The sequence below is a fragment of the Apteryx mantelli genome, chromosome 7 (genome assembly GCF_036417845.1).
Source record: "Apteryx mantelli isolate bAptMan1 chromosome 7, bAptMan1.hap1, whole genome shotgun sequence".
Taxonomy (NCBI): Eukaryota; Metazoa; Chordata; class Aves; order Apterygiformes; family Apterygidae; genus Apteryx; species Apteryx mantelli.
The window spans coordinates 6,402,902-6,421,166 of NC_089984.1; the positions used below are offsets into that span (position 1 = coordinate 6,402,902).

Consider the following 18,265-nt stretch of genomic DNA (forward strand, 5'->3'; position numbering starts at 1 on the left):
AAGCTTGGAAGAGTATCCAGGGCTCACTGGGAGCAGATGCTGATGCTCTCCTCCAACAGCGTGCAGCACTTGCGTAAAGTACTCGGCGGTAAATACAGCCTTGCAACACATGTTTTCTAAACAATTTACCATGCGCAAATAATACAAGCAAAAGGCATTCCAGTAATTTCTCTGAAAATGGTAATCTCCCCAAACTCCTCCCTTTGTGAAATAACCTGGGGGCAGGTTTTTTTGAGTGAGGTATCTGCAACGCAGTTTGGAAGTGGGGGGTGTCAACATATTGCCCAGTTTGGTTTCTCTGTTCAGGCAGGCCTGCCTGATGCTTTGCTAGAGCTTTTCTAATTTTTGTGTTTATCAAGCTGTGCAAATGCTCTTGCTGCTAGATGTGTTTTAATACAGGGGAAAGCCTCCCAGCAGTACCTGCCACCTGCAGGCAAAGCTGGCCACCAGGACCCTTCAGGCCAGGACAGCCAAGCACGTGTCCAGCATAAAGCTGACGACAGGCCCTGAGGGCACTAATGGGCTTTAATGGCCCTGAGCAGCCTCACCTGGTGCCCACACACCTGCCCACACTGCATTTAAGCCCAGTCCTGGCTCCTGGATGAGTCTTTCAGACCCATTTTGTAGCCCTGGTTGCAGCCCCATCTCTGGCTGCTCCTGGCTGGAGGGACCCTGGACCTGGTTCATCCCCTTCCTGCATCTGGGGCTGTTGGTGGATCCTGGTGCCTGCTCAGGTAGGTAGGTAGGTCCCCCAGGGAGCTGTTAGTGTTCCCAAGACCTCTGTCCCTTCCTCCTGCTTCCCCTTCCCGAGGTATATGGGGTCTATCCTGCTATGCAGTAAGTTTGGGCTGGCTGAGGAAGGCTGGACACCCAGGGTCTGACTCTGCCCCCAGAGGCTCTATGAATAGTATAAATGCAATCAGATGCCAGGAGCAAAGCTATGCAGATATACTTTTTTCCCCCAAGACAAATACCTTAGGGGAAGACATAATTCCTGCAAAGCACTCTATAGCCTGCCTTGGGAGCAAGGACACGTTAAGTATCTGACCGGTACTGCTATTGCCTGTTTAAAAAGCAAGTGAAAAATGCTCAAACACTCTCGGGCAGCAACAGTAAATATTGGGCTTTGAGATCTTTGGAGCCATTTTATTTACGAATCTACCTTCTTCATACAGCTCTGGTCTTGTACTATACCTTTTAAAGACAGTTTGTGTAAACTGAGCCTAGCAGCCAGAAGTTCTTGCTTCCTAGCCTTTTTTTAGGCAATTGTTTTGTAGGGAGAATTTGGCTTGTGATACCTGGACAAAGGCAAACAGTCAGCGCTAGTGGTGTGTCTGCTATCGGATATATAAGAAGAACTACTCACCCCTAGCCCTTCTCCCAGCTCCCAGCGTGCGGAGGGAGTCTTGCGAAAGCCCCTCATTTGTATGGCAGCGCGCGTGTGCTCCGGGCCGCGTTGCGTTCGGGTTGCTAGGCTGCCTTTCTGGGGACGACAGCAGAGCCTGGCCCCCCTGCTCCCCCCCACCCACGGGGGCTGTGAAACAGCCTCGCAGCCCCGTTCCTCACGGGTCTTGGGCGCTCACCATAGTTACGTCCTGGGGCTTTCAATAGATGAGGTCAGCAGAGGCTGCCTGGGCACGGTGAAGTGGTGGGAACCAGTTCTACATCTGACTCTAAGGTCTCTCGAGCCCCAACTGCATAGCCCTTCTTTGGGTCTGATAGCCTTAAGAAAAGCTTTTGCTACTCTGGTGCCTAATGATTTCTCTTGGAATTGCAGAAAAAGAGGCTGGAATTGACTTCGGGAGGTTGCATGGCCCCTCTCCCTGCTCTGAGGCAGGGTTGACTTTGCCAGCACTGTTCATGACCCATGACTGTCTCACCTCTTTGTGAAGCCCCTCTGCTGGTGGAGATTCCCAGTACCGTGAAAGAATTCAGTCCAGTGCTTTACTACTTTGGCTGCTGTAAAGGTTTTCCTTGTGCCTCATCTTGCCTCAGTTGTAGCTTATAACTCCTAACCTCAGCCCCAGTTGACATGGAGGGCTGCTTCTTTTTTTCTTTAGAGGGGAGTTTAAGGAGAGCTATGACCCTGTTGCCCTCTACCTCACCTCAGAGGTCCTGTTTTCCAGACCCTTTTGTCATTCCTGTGGTTCTCCTATAAACCTCTGGTAATCAGTGCCCATCTTTTTGTGAACTGTGTGCCCATTTGGGGCCCAGTCCCCCAGGGAAGGCTCTGTTATTTGCTTTCTTCCACCTTCTGGGAGCCATGGATGAAGGTCTGCTTTGGATGAGCACATCCTGCTCCCTCTGTTCAAGCAAATAACCTGGCAGCTCTTCTAGTCTCCCCTCTACTGCTCTGGTTTTGGGCTTTTTAGCAGTGATTGGGGTTTCATTAGGCTAGTGTGAAACACCTGTTGAAACAAAAAAAGGAACATTTTCCTTTTTTTAAGGTAATAATGCTTCCTCCAAGCCTGAGACATGACCATATTTATTAAAACCAACGGTGCAAATGCCCCCGGTGCTCCAACTTCTCTCTGCATAGGTCATGAGTTTGTACTCTCAACAACTGCTAGGGAAACCATTCCAACCTTGTCAACTGGCAATGCAACTGCTTTTTAATTCAGTTTTAAAATAGGTTTTTACATCAAGCGATGCCTCTGCTATTGATTTGAATTCTTGATTTAATAAGTGGTTGTTTAGCAGGATCTCTGTTATATATCTTTAATGGCCTCCTGCAAGGGTCGAAGAATAACAAGCACGTGTTTGCTTGCAGTCTGAGGCCAGTCTTTGGAGCACCACTGAAATGGAGAGCTCAAGCAACCACTTTGGCACGGGCTGAGGCTGTAGTTCGTGTGATGCAGATGGCCAGCTTGTCCCTGGATCAACACAGCGCCAGGCTCCTCATGAGTGCAATGTGTCTGGGCTGAGCTAAAACCAGCAATAGAGAAGGAAAATGCACGGATCCACCTTTGAGTGCTAAAGCATATACTCCAGTCTGCTCTCCACCTTGCTGTGGAAGCGAAATCCTCCTGACATGTCTGAAGTGCAGCCCTTCCCAGCAGCTTTTTTGTAGTTAAATTAAAAAAAAAAAAAAAAAGCTAATAGTGCTCAGTATTTTGGGACCTAGTGGGATAGCTGCAGATGAGGTGAGCTCCCTTATTGCTGGTTAAGTAGTCAACACCTCACCAGTCTGCAGCCAGATCGCTTCTCGTCCTGGTTAAATTGAATATAAGTAAAAGGATTTTTAGAAATGACTTGACTGGAAAGGATTTAACAGAACAAACAGATTGGAGCACCAGAAGCACAGTAACTGATATTTTGCTGTTCCTCCAGATCTTAAAAAAAAAAGTGTGTGTATATATACACAATATTAACTTTTTTTACTATAGCATTTTGAGAGGTTTTACTGTGTCGTTCCCTCCCCCCCCCCCCCCCAAGAAAAACCTCACAACCCTATTGTTTCCCCTGTTTCAATGAATGGTTTCACTTGTAGGCCTTATCCATGCTTGTAGCCTGATTATTTCTCAAACTGAGGTCCCTCAAAGCGATCAGGCTTTCAGAAAGTGAAGAGCTTTGTTCTATCTGAGGCAAACTGTTTTTTGTCGTGTTTTTTCTTTTTTGAAGACACAGCGCTACACATTTTGAAACCTTTAGAACATGAATGTGCATCTTTCCAGCTCTGGGAGGTCACGGTCGCGTCTTGCTCCAAAACCTGCCAGGTTTTGAATGAATAGATTGCTCTTGAGTGAGCGGTGTTGGGAGCTCTTCTGCTATGCAGGTGCTTTTCTTTTAACTCTAGAGTCATTTGATATCATTCTGGAGACCTACTAATGAGGTGATGCTGATGCTGGGCCTGTAAAGGTAGGAGTAACCGGAGGACATGTAAAACCCTCATATCAGTGCACACTCAAGTCCTACTTGGCCATTAATTTTTCAGTGTACACAGTATCATCAGCAATGTCTTTGTTTGCATGCTGGGGTGTAATTGCCAATTTACCCTTTGTGCTGGGTGTCCTGTTACTTTGCTGAGCATCCCTGAGTTGCATGCAAGATATTTTATTTACCAGCGTAACCTAACCTGGCTGGATACGAAAGCATGCTCCATTTAAACAAACAAACAAAAAAAGAGGCCAGAGAAGCCAGTGTCAGGATCGTCTTTCCATTGCCCATAATCCCTGCTGCTACCAAAAGCATTGCTGCCTTATGCAGCAGTGATAGCTAGCAAAGTCATGGGATGAGTCGCAGGTGGTCCTGGGAGGTGTCACTCTTTAACTGATGTTTAATCTGATATTTAATCAGATATAGGGAAATCATGGATGCTTTCCTGACTTGACACATGTATCTTGTTACTTATCGGACTGCTGCTGCTGGCTTTAGAGGTAGCTGCAAGAAAGCCAGTGCTTGCTTAGAATTAAAATGGTTCTTGAAGGCTCAAGCGCGGCTGAAGAACCTCTTCCTTCTCTCTGTTTGGGAGATGTATGTGAGTCATGAGGCATTAGGCCAACTCTTGCTGCATTTTATTTACATTTTTACAATTAAACAGGTAGTTGATAAGATTGACAAGAAAGATAAGATTTAGGAGCTTGTTAGACAAACCTCTGAACTCTTTGGGTGATTTAAAGAGCAGTGGGATATGAAGAATGCTTTCCAGCATGGGATTAGTGTAATCAATACGAACATGCTTGCTGACATAAAAGTCACTTCTTAAAAGCAATTTATCATTCATTTAAATGCAGGAGCTGCAGCGTTTGATAAATCCTCAGCCAAATGACGGAGAATATTCCTGTCTGACTTTGCTCTTGCAGGAGCAGGACAAAAAATCAATCATACTTAAGAAGAGTGCTTTTCTTAGTGATCACCTACAATTTAGGGGGAAGCAGTAGAAAAAGTATCCAGCGACATTAATTACAGTTTAACCTGCACTGCCTTCTTCTACATGTGAGGTCTGGGTACTGTGCAGTATCATTTGTGGGATGCATATTGTAAAAACACGCTTTTTTTTTTTTTTTTTTCCTCCAGGCTCAAGATTGGAGAGTCAGCTCCCTCTACGGTCGGAAGATGGAGAGACACCTTCCTTCCTTCGGGGGATCTTTCAGTTTTCACTGTGCTCTGGAAGAATTGGGTGTTGTCTAGCAGCTGTAGAGAAAGCCTTGCCTCTTCCTAAAACCGTGGTGTAAATCCCACTCAAGGTGACAGTGCTCTTCAGAAGAGCTGCGGTTTGAGGCATCGTTTGCAGCTTGGATTGCGTGACACAAGGTGCAAAGGCATTTGCGTGTGAGGAGAAACAAGAAGGACTCGTATGGGGACAGGGTTCTGCAGTGCACGACAGCAGACCTTGAGCTGCCTTTGTGGCAGTCTGGCAGGAGGTGGAAGCGGCTCAGCGTGCTCGGTGGCACTCGTAGCATCATGCGCCTGCAGGTGCAGGAGGTGGGCTTGAGTTTAACACCGAGCCACTGCAGGGAGTGTTTTTTCAGCCAGCAGTCGGCTGGGATTTGCCGGGATTTTGAGCCTTGCTTATCCAATTATAGGAGCCCTTTAAAAGGACTGCAAAAAGATGTGGAGATGGGATTTTTTTGCATCCCTAGGTGCTGAGCACACTTCAGCTGTGAGACCCTGGGGGCCTCCTGGCAAAGCAGCAAGGCACAGCGTGGGCAGCAGTCCCTCCTCGGTCACTTTGGGTGCTCAGCTGGAGGCTTGGACCAGGAGCTCAGCCACCTCTGGTGGCAGCAGGAGGTCAAGGGACACCTGAAGGTGACGCAGCCCGTTTGCGGCAGGGATGATCCTGCGGCTGAAGCTGCTCTCCCAGGCTGTGGCTGCAGAATGACTCTGCTCCTGTCTCGGGTGCTGCAGTTAAGTGGGATAAATCCAGGCTGTGGTTTGTGTTGCACAGAGCCAGGGCCTCAGACTGGCTTTTAAGCAATTATACTGCCTTATGCTAATTCCCTCCAGTTCGTCAATGGGGCTGTTGAGGGTAGTTTGCTGTCATTAGGCATCAGAAGGGGGCCGTAAGTGGTGTTACACATCTCTGCACCACATCTAATGGCTGCAGCTGCAGGAACAAGGTCCTTAGTGATCCTCAGAGATAATAAACTGATATGCATGAGCGCAAGCAAATTATTAATAGAGTACAGCTTTGCAAGACGGGGCTTACCATTATAAATACAAGGCTGTTAGCTGATTCCCAGGTACCCATCTTGCAATTGGCTCTCAGCAAGGTTTTGCCGCAGTGAGGCTTAATTTGCTGTGTGGTATGGGATAGGCAACATTTTTTCACCATTATCTCATGTGTTTACAACTGGTGTCAGCTCTCCAGGCCAAAGAAACAGAGAAATACAGAAATTCTTCTGTGCATACAGGACATCTGAGAGAATTTTTGTCCTGTTTGGCAAAAAGCATAGCTTCTCTTTCCTTTTTTTTTTTGTAGCTCACCTTGCAAAATGCTGGGCTCTTGGTGTCGAAAGGAGAGCTTGCTGTTTCTTTCTCCCCTGTCTCCAGAGCAAGTCTAAGATGTTTTTTTAGCTGGCAAGAAGCTCTGAAGAAATCAGTGGGAAGCAAATTGCAACACTGAAGACAGAGCAGTCTGAAACTGCGAATATTACAGCCACTGTGAGCCCAGGACCACAAGGTAATTGCTGCAGCAATCCAGATCCACTTGGAAAGGCGCCTCTGGGAGCGTTGCCTCTGCCTCGGCCTCGGCAAGCACGATTTTTCTTTCAACTCAAACAGCTGCTCCTGGGAAGAAGCTAGAGACTGTCTCCGTTGTGGTTTAATTAGCTGGTAACAGCCTGCATTGCTTTCTAGCCTGGACTGAACTTAGTCTACTGACAGTGGAAAGGAGCTTGCCACATTTATGGCTTAATCCAAGTTTTTAATATTCATTGGGCAAATTCAATCCAGTGGTAAAACTATTGCCATTGCAATGGGAATTAGTGCCCTGTGGATTTTACAGGTTTTGTTTACGTTTAAGGTTTATTTTGCAACTCCTGAGAATGTCGCTGGATGTCATGAAAACCCCACTCTTTGTGGCACTGTTAATATGCTGCTCGGATGGCCGACTGAAGCCAGCATGCAGCACGATGTGGTAATTCATGGAATTACTCCAGACTGCGCTGGATCCCAGTGCTCCGGATGGCGAAACATTGCTGAAGTGCTTGTGCAAGCACTAACCATAAAGAGACAGCTGCAGGGGTGAGAATCTTGCCCAAATCTTTCTGTTCTGACATGCTTTTGCACACACCTCGCACAAAGCAGTTAACCCAGCAAAGTGATATGGTGATTCCCTAAGCTGTTTATTGAATAAAGGGACGTAATGCTGGAAAGGATCGCACAGGTTGTCCAACCCAGACCTCGGAGCTTGTGCAGCCAGAGGGGAAAGTCCAGGGTCATAAACCTCGGCTCTGCAAGCTCCCGGGTGCCTGTGACCTGCTCCATGCTTGGGACTGACAACCACAGGAGGGGTTTGCTCGGGGGTGTTCCCAGGTGACTGTGGTTCTTACCCGGGGCTTTTAGGAACTGAAGTTGAACCTAACTTAACCAGGAGCTTTTCAGTTTTTATCCTCCATCTCTTGAATAACAGAATTTGGGGGGAGGGGGGGAAAAAGCATCTTCTTGCTAAGAAGCACTGAAGAAAGTACAGATAGGGAAAAGAGGATTACCACATATATTTTATATGTGTGTGTGTATATACATAAATACACATATGCTCCCTGCCCCCACTGGATACTTGAAAAGTGCTGGTGGTAGAAATAATCTCTAATGCTCTGTTCTGAATCCCAGGCAATACGTGCTCTGTAGCAACGTGACCCTACTTGCCACCAGGCCGCAATGAATGAGCTGTTGAGATTGCGGCTGATGGTAAAGGACTGTGGATGTTTCGTTCTCCACTGTGGCCTTGAATGGGTGAGAGTAATAGAGTAGGTGTGCAAAGAAATAAAAAAAAAAATCTGCCTTGGGTGAGGACTCTTTTACAGCTTCCCTAGGCTCTGAGCATCCTCAATAGTGAGGACTGCAGTGTGGTACCAAAGTGCTTCTGCAGGAGTCAGCTGAGAACGCCAGGGACTACTTCATAGGAACAACATATCTGAAGCCTAACTTTGTTTGGGCACCTCTTGGTGCATGTCTAGAGGGCCTCCTTGGAGCGGAAGAGACTGGGCTTGATAGCGAATCCACATGGAATCCACATGCACACAAACACTAGCAATATGGTCAGTCTTGCTGCTGCAGAAAGCTTGGAAAAAGGATTTTATTAGTGGAAAAAAGCTGAGGAAATCCTTGGGCTCAGCTACAGTGCTGCGGGGGAAACATTTTGAAATGGCAGTGACAAATAATGCCATTTAAGTGTCTTAAGCTTTGCTCGACAGTGCTGTTTTTTTTCTAGCAATAAACTCTGCTTGTGTTTCAGATTAGAGTCCATCTGCAGACTTATGTTCTTTGATACCACTGATCTTAGTAATATATCCAGTGCATTCAGAAAGAAGCAGCATGTGGTTGAACAGGACAATTGTCAGAAATAAAGGGTCAGAAGGGGTCTTGGGTTGGGTAACCCATCTGGGGTTATTCAAGTGGCTGAATGTTTCCTCTTGTCATCTTGCAGTACGTGGTGTGTAACGTTAACAGCTTTGTCCCTGACAGGCTTCTCTATTGCCTTTGGAAAGATGAAGAAATCTTTTTCTATTTTGGAAAAACAAAAAATTCTTTGGAAATATGTGTGGGGCTACAAAACTGGACAGGAGAAGAACAACTACCTGTTTTTCTTCTAATGAGCTACTTTGAGTGATTTGCCCTTTCCCTGTCTTGAACTGTCATCATTAAGCTAAGTCATTTCCAAAATTTCTGTGGGAAGATGTTAAAATGCATTACACTTAATTTCTGGAGAGTTGAAATAAAAATCAGAATTTTGTATTTGTCACTTAATATATTCAGAATGCATAATGTAAATGTTTATTTTCAAGTGCTCGTATTTCAGCACTTTGAATAGCTTGTGTCCTGAACAACAGCATCAGAAACAAAAGGGACACCTCAAAGCCAGCTTCAGTGTGAATTTAATCATTCATCACTTAGGCTTAGAGTATAATTTTCTATAAGGTGAGGATTATGTTGTCTGCCAGGTAGGGATACTTCATAGCTCTTTCAGGAACCGAGCTTATTTGTACATAATGTAAAGTTGTATCAATTAAGATTACAGGAAGGAGAAACTTTGTTAGTGTAGAAAACAAACCATTCTTGATGTGTTTATGTGTAACTGAAACAGATCAGCTGGAAAATTCCAGGTTAAAGCAGGCATTGTTTTTTTGTATGAATCTACACTAAATCCTTACTGCAAGGGTCCAGATGTGCTGACCAGCTGACTGCTTGGGGCTCTCGGGGTGGCTGGCAGCTGCTAGCAACCTCCCAGCAACACATGCTGTGGCCTTTAATCAACAGGGATGCAAGGAAAGGAAGCAAGTGTGGGGCGAGGCGCGGTGTGTTCGTCGTGCTCTGGTCTAGGAAGCCGCTGTTTCTCATCCTCATCTCCTAGAGGCCAGGGCTGGCTGGAGCAGAGGTGGCAATTCCTGCTCGTTGCTGAAAGGGGGAGCAGCGCTGCTTGGTAAGGACACAGGCTTCTGAATTAAATGCCATCCCTTCTTCCTGTCCCTTAGAGGTTAGCCCATATTTTCTCCCCAGGATTGCCAGAACTAAGCAGAGTGGGGTTGAACAGGTGGAGCTGTTATTACCTTAAATTTTTATTACCTATTACCTTATTGCATCAGCAATGCGATATGCTTTCAGAGTAATATACACGCATATTTAAATCTATGTTCCTGCCTCTGCCTTGTGAGGGTGTCTGACCGACGCGTGCTGAAGCCGGGGCGCTGGCCCGCGCTGCTGCGTGGCGGCTGCCTCAGCTCCTCTTAGCTAGCTGACTGCTGCTGGCTTGCACACGTGAGTGGGCAGAGCTGGGGCAGAGGGAAGAAAGAAGTGTCTGTTCCCTTCAGAAAGTTGTTATAATCCCCTCCTTTCATTACTTTGTGGAAAGAGGGGGGAAAAAAGCACTTTTTTCTTCATCCTTGACTGCTTTCAGGCTTGACTTTTGCATCAGCCTTTCACCCAACTAGTCCTGCTGGATTGGCCTCAAGACTTTTTATTTTTTTCCCCCTCATAACTAACCTGTGATGCACAATGTAATTCTAACTTCCCTTGTGGCAGGGAAGGTCTTGGAGCAGTTCAAAGCTAGGTCTGGCTCTTTCTCTTCAGCCCCTTTTCCAAGACAGCCTCTACAGGAGTGTGAGGTCTCCTTTTCAGTGTGGGAGGTGCTGGCCCAGAGGGAAATGGAAAATCTGGTTCAAAAGACATATAATTCCCGGTTCAAAATAATCTCATCCCCATTGGGAAAGTCTTCCAGTTCCAAGGGGGGATCCTTAAACTCGGATTTAAAGCCTTGACGAAGCCAGTGTCCTCTGTTGCAAGGTGCTTTGGAGAAGCGGCTCTGGCTTTTGAGGCTTGTAAGGTGTTACCGTGCGATGCTTATGCTACCGATTCCCCCAGCGGCATCAACGTTTACGCTTAAATGGCTCCTTGCAATAGGAGCAAGGCATGACATCAAATGACCTTACTGTGGTATACGTGAACCGTATATTATCCTGCCACATAATGAGGGTACTGGGGACATGGGGTGTGTGTGGGGGGAACAAGCTCCTCCTGTTATTGAGTTCAGACTACTCTTTACTCAGGCAGGTATTGTCACAAAGTTTGAAATTTCTAAACTTAGTGTTTGTTTGGTTTGGTTTGGTTCCAGCTACTCTAATGGAGAGGCTGTTCCAGCACCTCAGCTCTCTAATGGTTACAAACCACCTCCCAGTTCTTAGCCGAAGTGGATTCGGGGCCACCCTGCAGCCGTCTGTTCTCATGCCACCATTGTATTCCGCTTAAATGGCTCCTCTTCCTCCCCGGGGTGTCTCTTCCTCCCCCCCACCCGTGTGCTTACAGCGAGATAGCGTATCCCTCTCTACCTGCGTTCGGCTGGATTAAACAAACCAGCTCCCCCTTTCCTGGCATTGTGCGAAGGTGTGCAGAAAGATAAACACGACTTGCAAAGATGCATCTGAAGAGCCTTACTTCAGGCTTTAAGGAACAAATGAGATTTCTTCTCATGCCCTTCAGAGTAAAATGTGATTTAGAAGTAACTTTTTTTTTTTTAAGAATACTTTCTAAATAGCAACATTATTCTGAAAGTCTGGAGGCCTTAAAGTGCTTGTTGCAGAGGTTCTTTCAATAAGAAAACGCTTAGCTTCTTCGGACCCCGAAAGCGCTTTCTCGCTTGGCAAGCGTGCGGGAAGACGACCTACTTTGTGAGATTTATAACAGTTTGATAGCCGATCGCTCTGTTACCTTTTTTTACTGAAAGAGCACAGCCGATATCTGGGGATCCTTTTGAAAACAAACATCCCACGAGGGCAGTTTTCTGGAGATAAAAGCGCTGTCTGGTGCCTTATGTAGGAAGCCGCTTTCTGCGAGGCGACAGCTTGGATGGTGTGGTGGCAACTGATGAAAATAGTTACTGTTTGTAATGCTGCGCACAGCTAAATGTTTGTACTGAGAATAAATGCCAAGGGCTGATACTTGTATACCCATTCCAAGACAGTGTAAAAACAGAAGTACAGGAGGTGAAATAGGAACATTTTTAAAAGCCACGTGGGAACCTGTGCAAGTGCAAGCGAGGAGACACAGAATTATACCTTTTACAGCCAAAATGTGTCCTGGTGTGACTAACCAGAAATCTCCAGTTTTGGGAAGCCTGAATGCCTTAAATAATAGGTTTAGCAACCTCCAATAGAAGGTATACCTTAAACACATTTTATTATATTCTATGGACACAATGGGCATAAAATAATTGCAGGTTTCAACTCAGTGTAAGCTAAGACACCATCCACCAACCAGTTGTAAAAATAAATGATTATTTTATTTGTAAGTGGTTTGAGCATGGAATTTGGGCTGTGCCTGCTTGGAGCCACTTTGCGAGCGCTGGTGAGGACGCACACCTCGCTCCTGCCTCTGCATCGTGGTGGCAGAGGCATGGCACCCTGGGACCCCCTGGTTGCACCATGTGTTAATTTTTGACCTGGTTTCTTCAGGAAATGTGCCAAATGCTAGTGGTGTTTGCCTGTCCTGCCTCATTTCATGCCACTTATTAGTGATCAGGGAATCCTCTTGCACAGAAGCCATCGGGATGCAAAAACACCTGAAGCCTGGCTGCCTTGGGGTCACTGCATGAGGAACTAATTTGCTTTAAAATGTTCCCAGCTCTCTCTTTCCAGGTTGCATTTGCTTTCCCGGGGGCAGCCCGCTCTGTTGCCTGCCCAGCTGCTGCCGTCCTGGAGCCCTGTGACCCAGGGCCGTTTCGGATCGGAGCTGTGAAGCATCTCACAGTCAGCTGGAGGATCTGCAATAGCGCTCGCAGCACAGTATAAGGCAATCTGTTCCCAACCTTGCTTCCCACAGCTGAGAAAACACCCTTCGGATATTTGCCAGGTGTTGTTTGCCCTGGATGCATATAAATTGCCGTGCTGGTGGGCGGCTGGTCCCAAACGGCGCGCTGCCCACCCAAAACACAGCCCCTAACGTTTGTCCCCTGAGGTCAGGCCTGGTCTGCACAAAATGGAGTTTAACGCTGTGTTAAAACAAGCCCAACAAGCAGATGCTGGAATAACCCCAGGATAAGATTCCTCATCGGCTTCGGCTGGCGCTGTGCTAGTAAGCTGTCCTTAAGGCTCTGGAATGACCTGTCAACGCGGCAGGTCTGCCTCGCCGCGACGGGGTCTCCTGGCGTTTCGCAGCACCTGACCAGGCCTCAAGCCCCGCTTGCTCATGCACCAAAGCCATCAGGGCCGCCGCCGGACGCTCTCCTCTCGGTGGCCGCTTCCTCGCTTTGACCAGCCCGCCTGCCCCTCAGCCCGCTGTGACATTCACCCCTCGCTTCTCAAGCGAGCCGCTGCTTGCAGGAGCGCAGCAGCAGCAGCCCCCCGGCGCGAGGAGGGAGGCTGGTGCGCGGGAGCAGCCCCCGCGCAGCCCCTGCGCGCCCGGCGCAGGCCGCGGCACCCGCCCGCCCGCTTCGCTCCCTGCGCGGCTGCCGGTGAGGGTGCGGCGCGCGGCGCGGCCGGCGGGGGGCGCCGCGGTGCGGGCGCCGGGCGGGCGCAATCTCGGCGCGGCGGGGCGGGGCGAGCGCGGAGGGGCGGGGCCGGGCTGGGCCCTCCGCGCCGGGCCCTCCGCGCCGGGCCGCGCCGCACCGGGACCCGCGCGGCGGAGAGGCGGCGGCGGCGGCGGCAGCGATGGTGAGAGCGGGGCCGCCCGGCCCGGGGGGCGCGGCGGGGCCCGTCCGGCGGCCGCGGCGCCTTTGCTCCGCGCCCGCCCCGTCGCGGGGCCGCCTCTCCGCGGGCGCCTCCGAGGGGGGGTGCGGGGCTCGCGGCGCCGGGGAGGGCCGGGGCGGCGGCGGTGGCGGGGCCCCGCCGCGGTGTGGAGCGGTGCGGTGCGGTGCGGAGCGGGCGCCCTTCCGCCGGCTCCCGCGGGAGGCATCGCGGCGGCGGGGAGCGGCGGCGGGGAGGTCTGATGCAAGGGGCGGCCCGCCGGCGCCGTGCCTGCCTCCTACGGGTGGGAGTCTCCTGCGCTGCCCGGTTTCGAGGCAGGGGGGAGAAGCTGTAGTTTCTGCTTGCGCTGAGCGTTTTGTGGAAGGTGCCTCGCTCTGCGAACAGCCACCGGCCTGACGGAGACCCTGCTTGCTTGCTTTTTTTTTTTTTTTTTTTCTTTGCCAGAAGTAGTAGGGAAGCAAATTCCTCGGTCGAATCCAAGTTTCGTTGAAACACGGTCAGCACGCGGCGGCACGGCGCGCGTTCTGCGAGTCCCCTTTTTCGAAGGTGGAAGAGCTGCCGCCTCTTCCCCCCCCCCCCCCACCAGGGAATCTGCAGCGTGGGACTGGCCACGGCGCGGGGGTCCGTGCAAGAGCGCCTCTGGCCGGCTGCCTGCCTGCCTTCCCCCCTCCCACCCCGCGGAAAGGTCATTCGCGGCCCAGCAGTCAAGCGCCGCTTCCTCTTCCTACTCCGGCGCGGAGCCGTGCCCGGCCGGGGTGCCGCCGGCTCGGCGGGAGGGATGGAGGCAAGGCCCCGTGCCTGCCCACGCGCTCTGGCACGCTCTCAGCAGTTACTTCTTCCATCCCCGTGGTTCCCCGCGCAGCTCGTTGTCCTGGTGGCTTTTGGCTGTCAAAGGTTGGCTTTTTTTTGGCGCTGAATAACGGCGGCACATCTTGCGCGCCGGGTGCTCTAGACTGGCCCGGGGTTTCTGGAAGCGTGCGCTGTGGTCAGGCTCTTCTCCTCCTGCTCTCCTTTTGCCAGGGCTTTGCTGAGCGTACAGCCGCTTGCTGTGCCTGGAAGACCTGTGCAGGATAGCTGCTTTATTCATTAGACTAGGCAGCAGCTTTTGCACGGGGTTATTGGCTCCTGGAAAGCTAGTGAAGTTGGTTGTATATTGGTGTTTCTCCAGAGAAAGCTTCAACCCCTGAATACGCCTGTCCTCAGCAAAGGGGGTTGCGAGGCACTGGAGATATTTTTTTACCTAAATGAAGAAAAATCTGGCTTCCCCCATCCACTACACACTTTTAGCCTACTAAGTTTTCCACCCTCTCACTACTCCTGCAGGTTGTAGGTGAATTGCTAACCCGAGCAGGGGAGGATCTGCTGACTTTTGCCACGGAAACGACGCCTTGCTCCTTGTGTTTTTCTCCAGTGCACCTCTCCGCTGTTGTTTGGTGCTATTAAGTTGGACCTAATCACAGCCTTTGTGCATGCATGGTTTGATTGCTGTGGTGGTGTCTGAAACCTTGCCGTGACTGTCCTGACAAGAGGGATTCGATGGAGCCCGTTTGCATGCATGCATGCATGCAGGTTCTTGAGGTGCTACTTGCCTTTGTTGCAAAGCACGCTTAATCCTGGCGTGAAAAGGGCATTCGTTCAAAGTGATCCCATGTGAGAGCTGCTCTCCCCTGTTGCGCAACCCCGTCTGCAGCTGCCTAATCTGCTCAGGCGCCTCGGTTTTTGCAAACAGAGCGATATGTTTTTGAACTAGAAATGTTGGTCTCGTTCCCTGCTTCCCAGGAGGTTGAAGAAATTCCCTTTCAGTGCAGCTAGATCTTCATTCTGGAGTATTTAGTAACGGAAATCTCTATAGACTAAATAGCTATGGCCCTTTATTGTTAAAGAGCTTTGAAGTATGTTTTAGTACTGTCCTTAGAGTAGGATATAAAATGGTTTCCTCGGACTGATGTTACGGTAGCAGGTGTGCTGGTCTCTTAGCAGCTGCCAGAGGTGTCTGCGTGTGGCTCTCTTCTTTTCAGAAAAGATTCGCGTTTCCTAGAAATTTGCAGGCCGCAGTCTCTTGCAAGTCCTTGCGTTCGGGGAATTTTTGTTTCGTTTGTGCCTTCTTGCTCATCAAGATCCCTCCGTGCGAAGTGCCAGGAAGGGCAGGAAGGGCACGTGACGAGGTATTGCGAGGGCAGAAGGGTTTTTTGCACAACGCTACGCCGGTATTGATAAGAGAGGCTTTGAGGGTCCTGCACGGTGGTCAAAGTTGCCGGAGAAAAGGACCCTTATTGTATAACAGCAGTGCTGAGTTTGTGCTGATCCCAGGGGTTTTGTCAAAGGCTTGCATAAGCCGCCGGGAAGCCGTGCCAGGGCGCCCGGCCGCCTTTGTCCTCCGCCGCTGCCCCGAACGACTGCAACACGCCGCGGCTCCCTCCAAGGCTTCATCTTGCAGCGCTTCGCCCGCCTCTGCGCCGAGCCGCTTGCAAAACGTTTCAAATAAATCCCCGTTTTGCCCTCCGAAGGGCTGCGTGATCCGCCCCGGAGAGGATGCCGAGGGGACGAACGAGCAGATGCGTCCCCGCGAGTCCTAGCGCACGGAGGACCCAACGCTGCTGCTTTTATCCTGGTTATCGCGTACGCCGGGACGAGGTTTCCGGGCGGAAACTGCGCCCTGCTTGGCCCGCCAGGAGATTTGTAGTAGGTTCACGTAGGGCATAAATAGAGCAAATGGCTGCTTTTGTGAGGTTTGGGGTCTGCGCTATGGAGAGCGTGCCTGGCCGCCGGGAGCTGGGCAGAAACTTTGCTTTTACGAAGCAGCTTATTTTAGTGAGCAGAGTGGCCTAGCTGACATCTCATGCACAACCTTGGGGTAAATCCTGTTGCTCTGTAGCGGAAGCCTGTTTCTTACTCCAGCTTCTTTTTTTACTTTCTAAGGGGAGCATCAGTGAGGCTTTTCACAATAACCACTGCTTGTTTTTTTTTTCCCCCCCTGCAAATGAAATCTGAAATCTCACCTAATTTTGAAAGTCCTTCGGGCTGTCATAAAACCACACATTTTTTGAGCTTGGAATCACCCTGTTTTGAGGTCTTTGCGTTCCCTCTCGGAAGCGCAACCTCGAAGGTGCTGCTGCTGCCGCCCTTCCTCCGAGTTGCTGCCTTGTCTATTTTTGCACTAAAACTATAATTAGCCTTTCTGCAGCTGCTCCCCTCGAGCCCGCAGGGCTGGTGGGATAATGCGTGGGCATTAGTTTGCATACGCTGTATCTGACAGAAAAATTGCCATCCCTCTAAATAGCGAAAAAAAAAAAAAGGCATCTTTGCTTGCTGAACATTGGGCACCAAATGCTTAATATGGAGCTTGCACATTCCCGATTGAGCAGGCGTCATGGTCTGGTGGGGGCAGCTAAAAAGCCAGGCTAGAAACTTAGGTTGCAGGCACTGGCATTGTTTTTCTGTCAAACGCTTTACTTTTCCATCAAATGCCAAAGTTAGATTTAAGAATAAACAGCCAGTGCTTGTAGTGTTTCCTGGGGTGCTTGAGTGAAGTTGGGGAGCGGGGTGAAGTGTTAGACCCTCCACTCTGCTCAGGTACCTTTTGGCCTGATGGGCTTCTGCTTTCAAACATCGCGGGCTGGAAAAGATTGGTGGAAAAAAAATGCTCAGTATTGTGAGGGGCTGCTTTTGTGTTCCCTCAAAATAGGAATTAGAAAAGGAATTGGAAGAAGATCCTTGCAGGGTCGGAAAGGGGAGGCTCTTGTAATGAAAATGTGAGGTTTACCAGTTTACCGCCTTTCTGCGCTTTTTTTTTTTAATAATGTACAAGGACTTACTACAGTTCTAAAACTTGCTGCCAAGGAAATGCTGTTCTGGCAAAATTACAAAATCTGCTCTTATTAGCTTTGGCATTTTTCTCCCTCTTTCTTTCCTATCATCTGGGACAGAAGAGCATTACTGCAGTTAATTTGTCCTCTTTTATAGTGGGGTGAGTGCTCAGCTAGCTAATGGCCTTCAGAAGTAAATTCCTAAGGATGTATTCCTAATCTGTGTAGCTAAAAATTCAATATGTAAACTGCTTGGCTTGCTGAGTGCATTAATATTGGTACAAATGAATATTGCATGTCCTAATGATAGCAATTAGTACTTTATCTAATACCTCGGTCTGTCTTAATGCTCTGAGAATTAAGAAAAAATCCTCTAGTGGAGATTTTCTCCGTACTTTTTAATGTGCTCCTAAGTCAGGCTTTTAAATTGATTCTAGAATAATCCTGTGTCTCGTGAAGCTGGGTCGCTTTTTGTTGGGGGAAGGGTCTTTCAGGGGAAAAAAAATTAACTCCTCCACTCTCCTGTAATGGGAAGGGAGAGCTTTTTTTGTGATGCCTTCACCGATAAGCAGGTTGTCGTCTTGCATGGAATTCTGTCCTAAATCCTGCTTTATAATCAGGCCCGGTCATTGCCTTTAGCCCAGCCGGGCAAGCAGCAATAGCAGAGGAGAATGGCGGTGATGATCCCACAAAGCTGGAAGTGCATCCCGCCTTATTGCATGTGATGGTCTGGTGCAAAACCTGCTTTTTCCTCTGTTGCGAGCAGCCTCCCCAGCGCCGGGGTGGAAGGAATTCAAATGATTTGGCTAAACATAAGCTATTTATTCCCCCCGCCTCCTCCCCATAGAATAAGGAAGCGGTGCAGAACCACAGGAGCGAGGCTAGCATTGCAGGTAGTGGATGTCGCAAAAATAGATTGCACTTAAATGCGGCCTCTAGATTCTCCAGGATTAAGTTAGTAATTCAGAAAGCAGAGGGCTCGTTTACCTTACTGAATACTTGGGGGAAAGAAGCACTTTAAAAACTCTGAATACTTAGTTAACCAAGGAGCTGAGAATTTATATTTCCTAGCTAACTCTTCTTGCATGCTAATCGCCACTATTTTTTTTTTAATCCCTGTTT

At 49.3% G+C, this 18,265-nt stretch overlaps 1 protein-coding gene across 1 annotated transcript in view; it reads left to right on the forward strand.

The window, feature by feature from the left end:
* The first annotated feature begins 13,233 nt into the window (after positions 1-13,233).
* The window catches only part of SGPL1 (sphingosine-1-phosphate lyase 1), a 33,482-nt gene continuing 28,450 nt past the window's right edge, over positions 13,234-18,265 (forward strand). Inside the window, exon 1 of the mRNA XM_067299719.1 lies at positions 13,234-13,304. Coding sequence (XP_067155820.1) covers positions 13,302-13,304 — 3 coding nt within the window. The 5' untranslated portion in view covers positions 13,234-13,301. The remainder of the gene's footprint in view (positions 13,305-18,265) is intronic.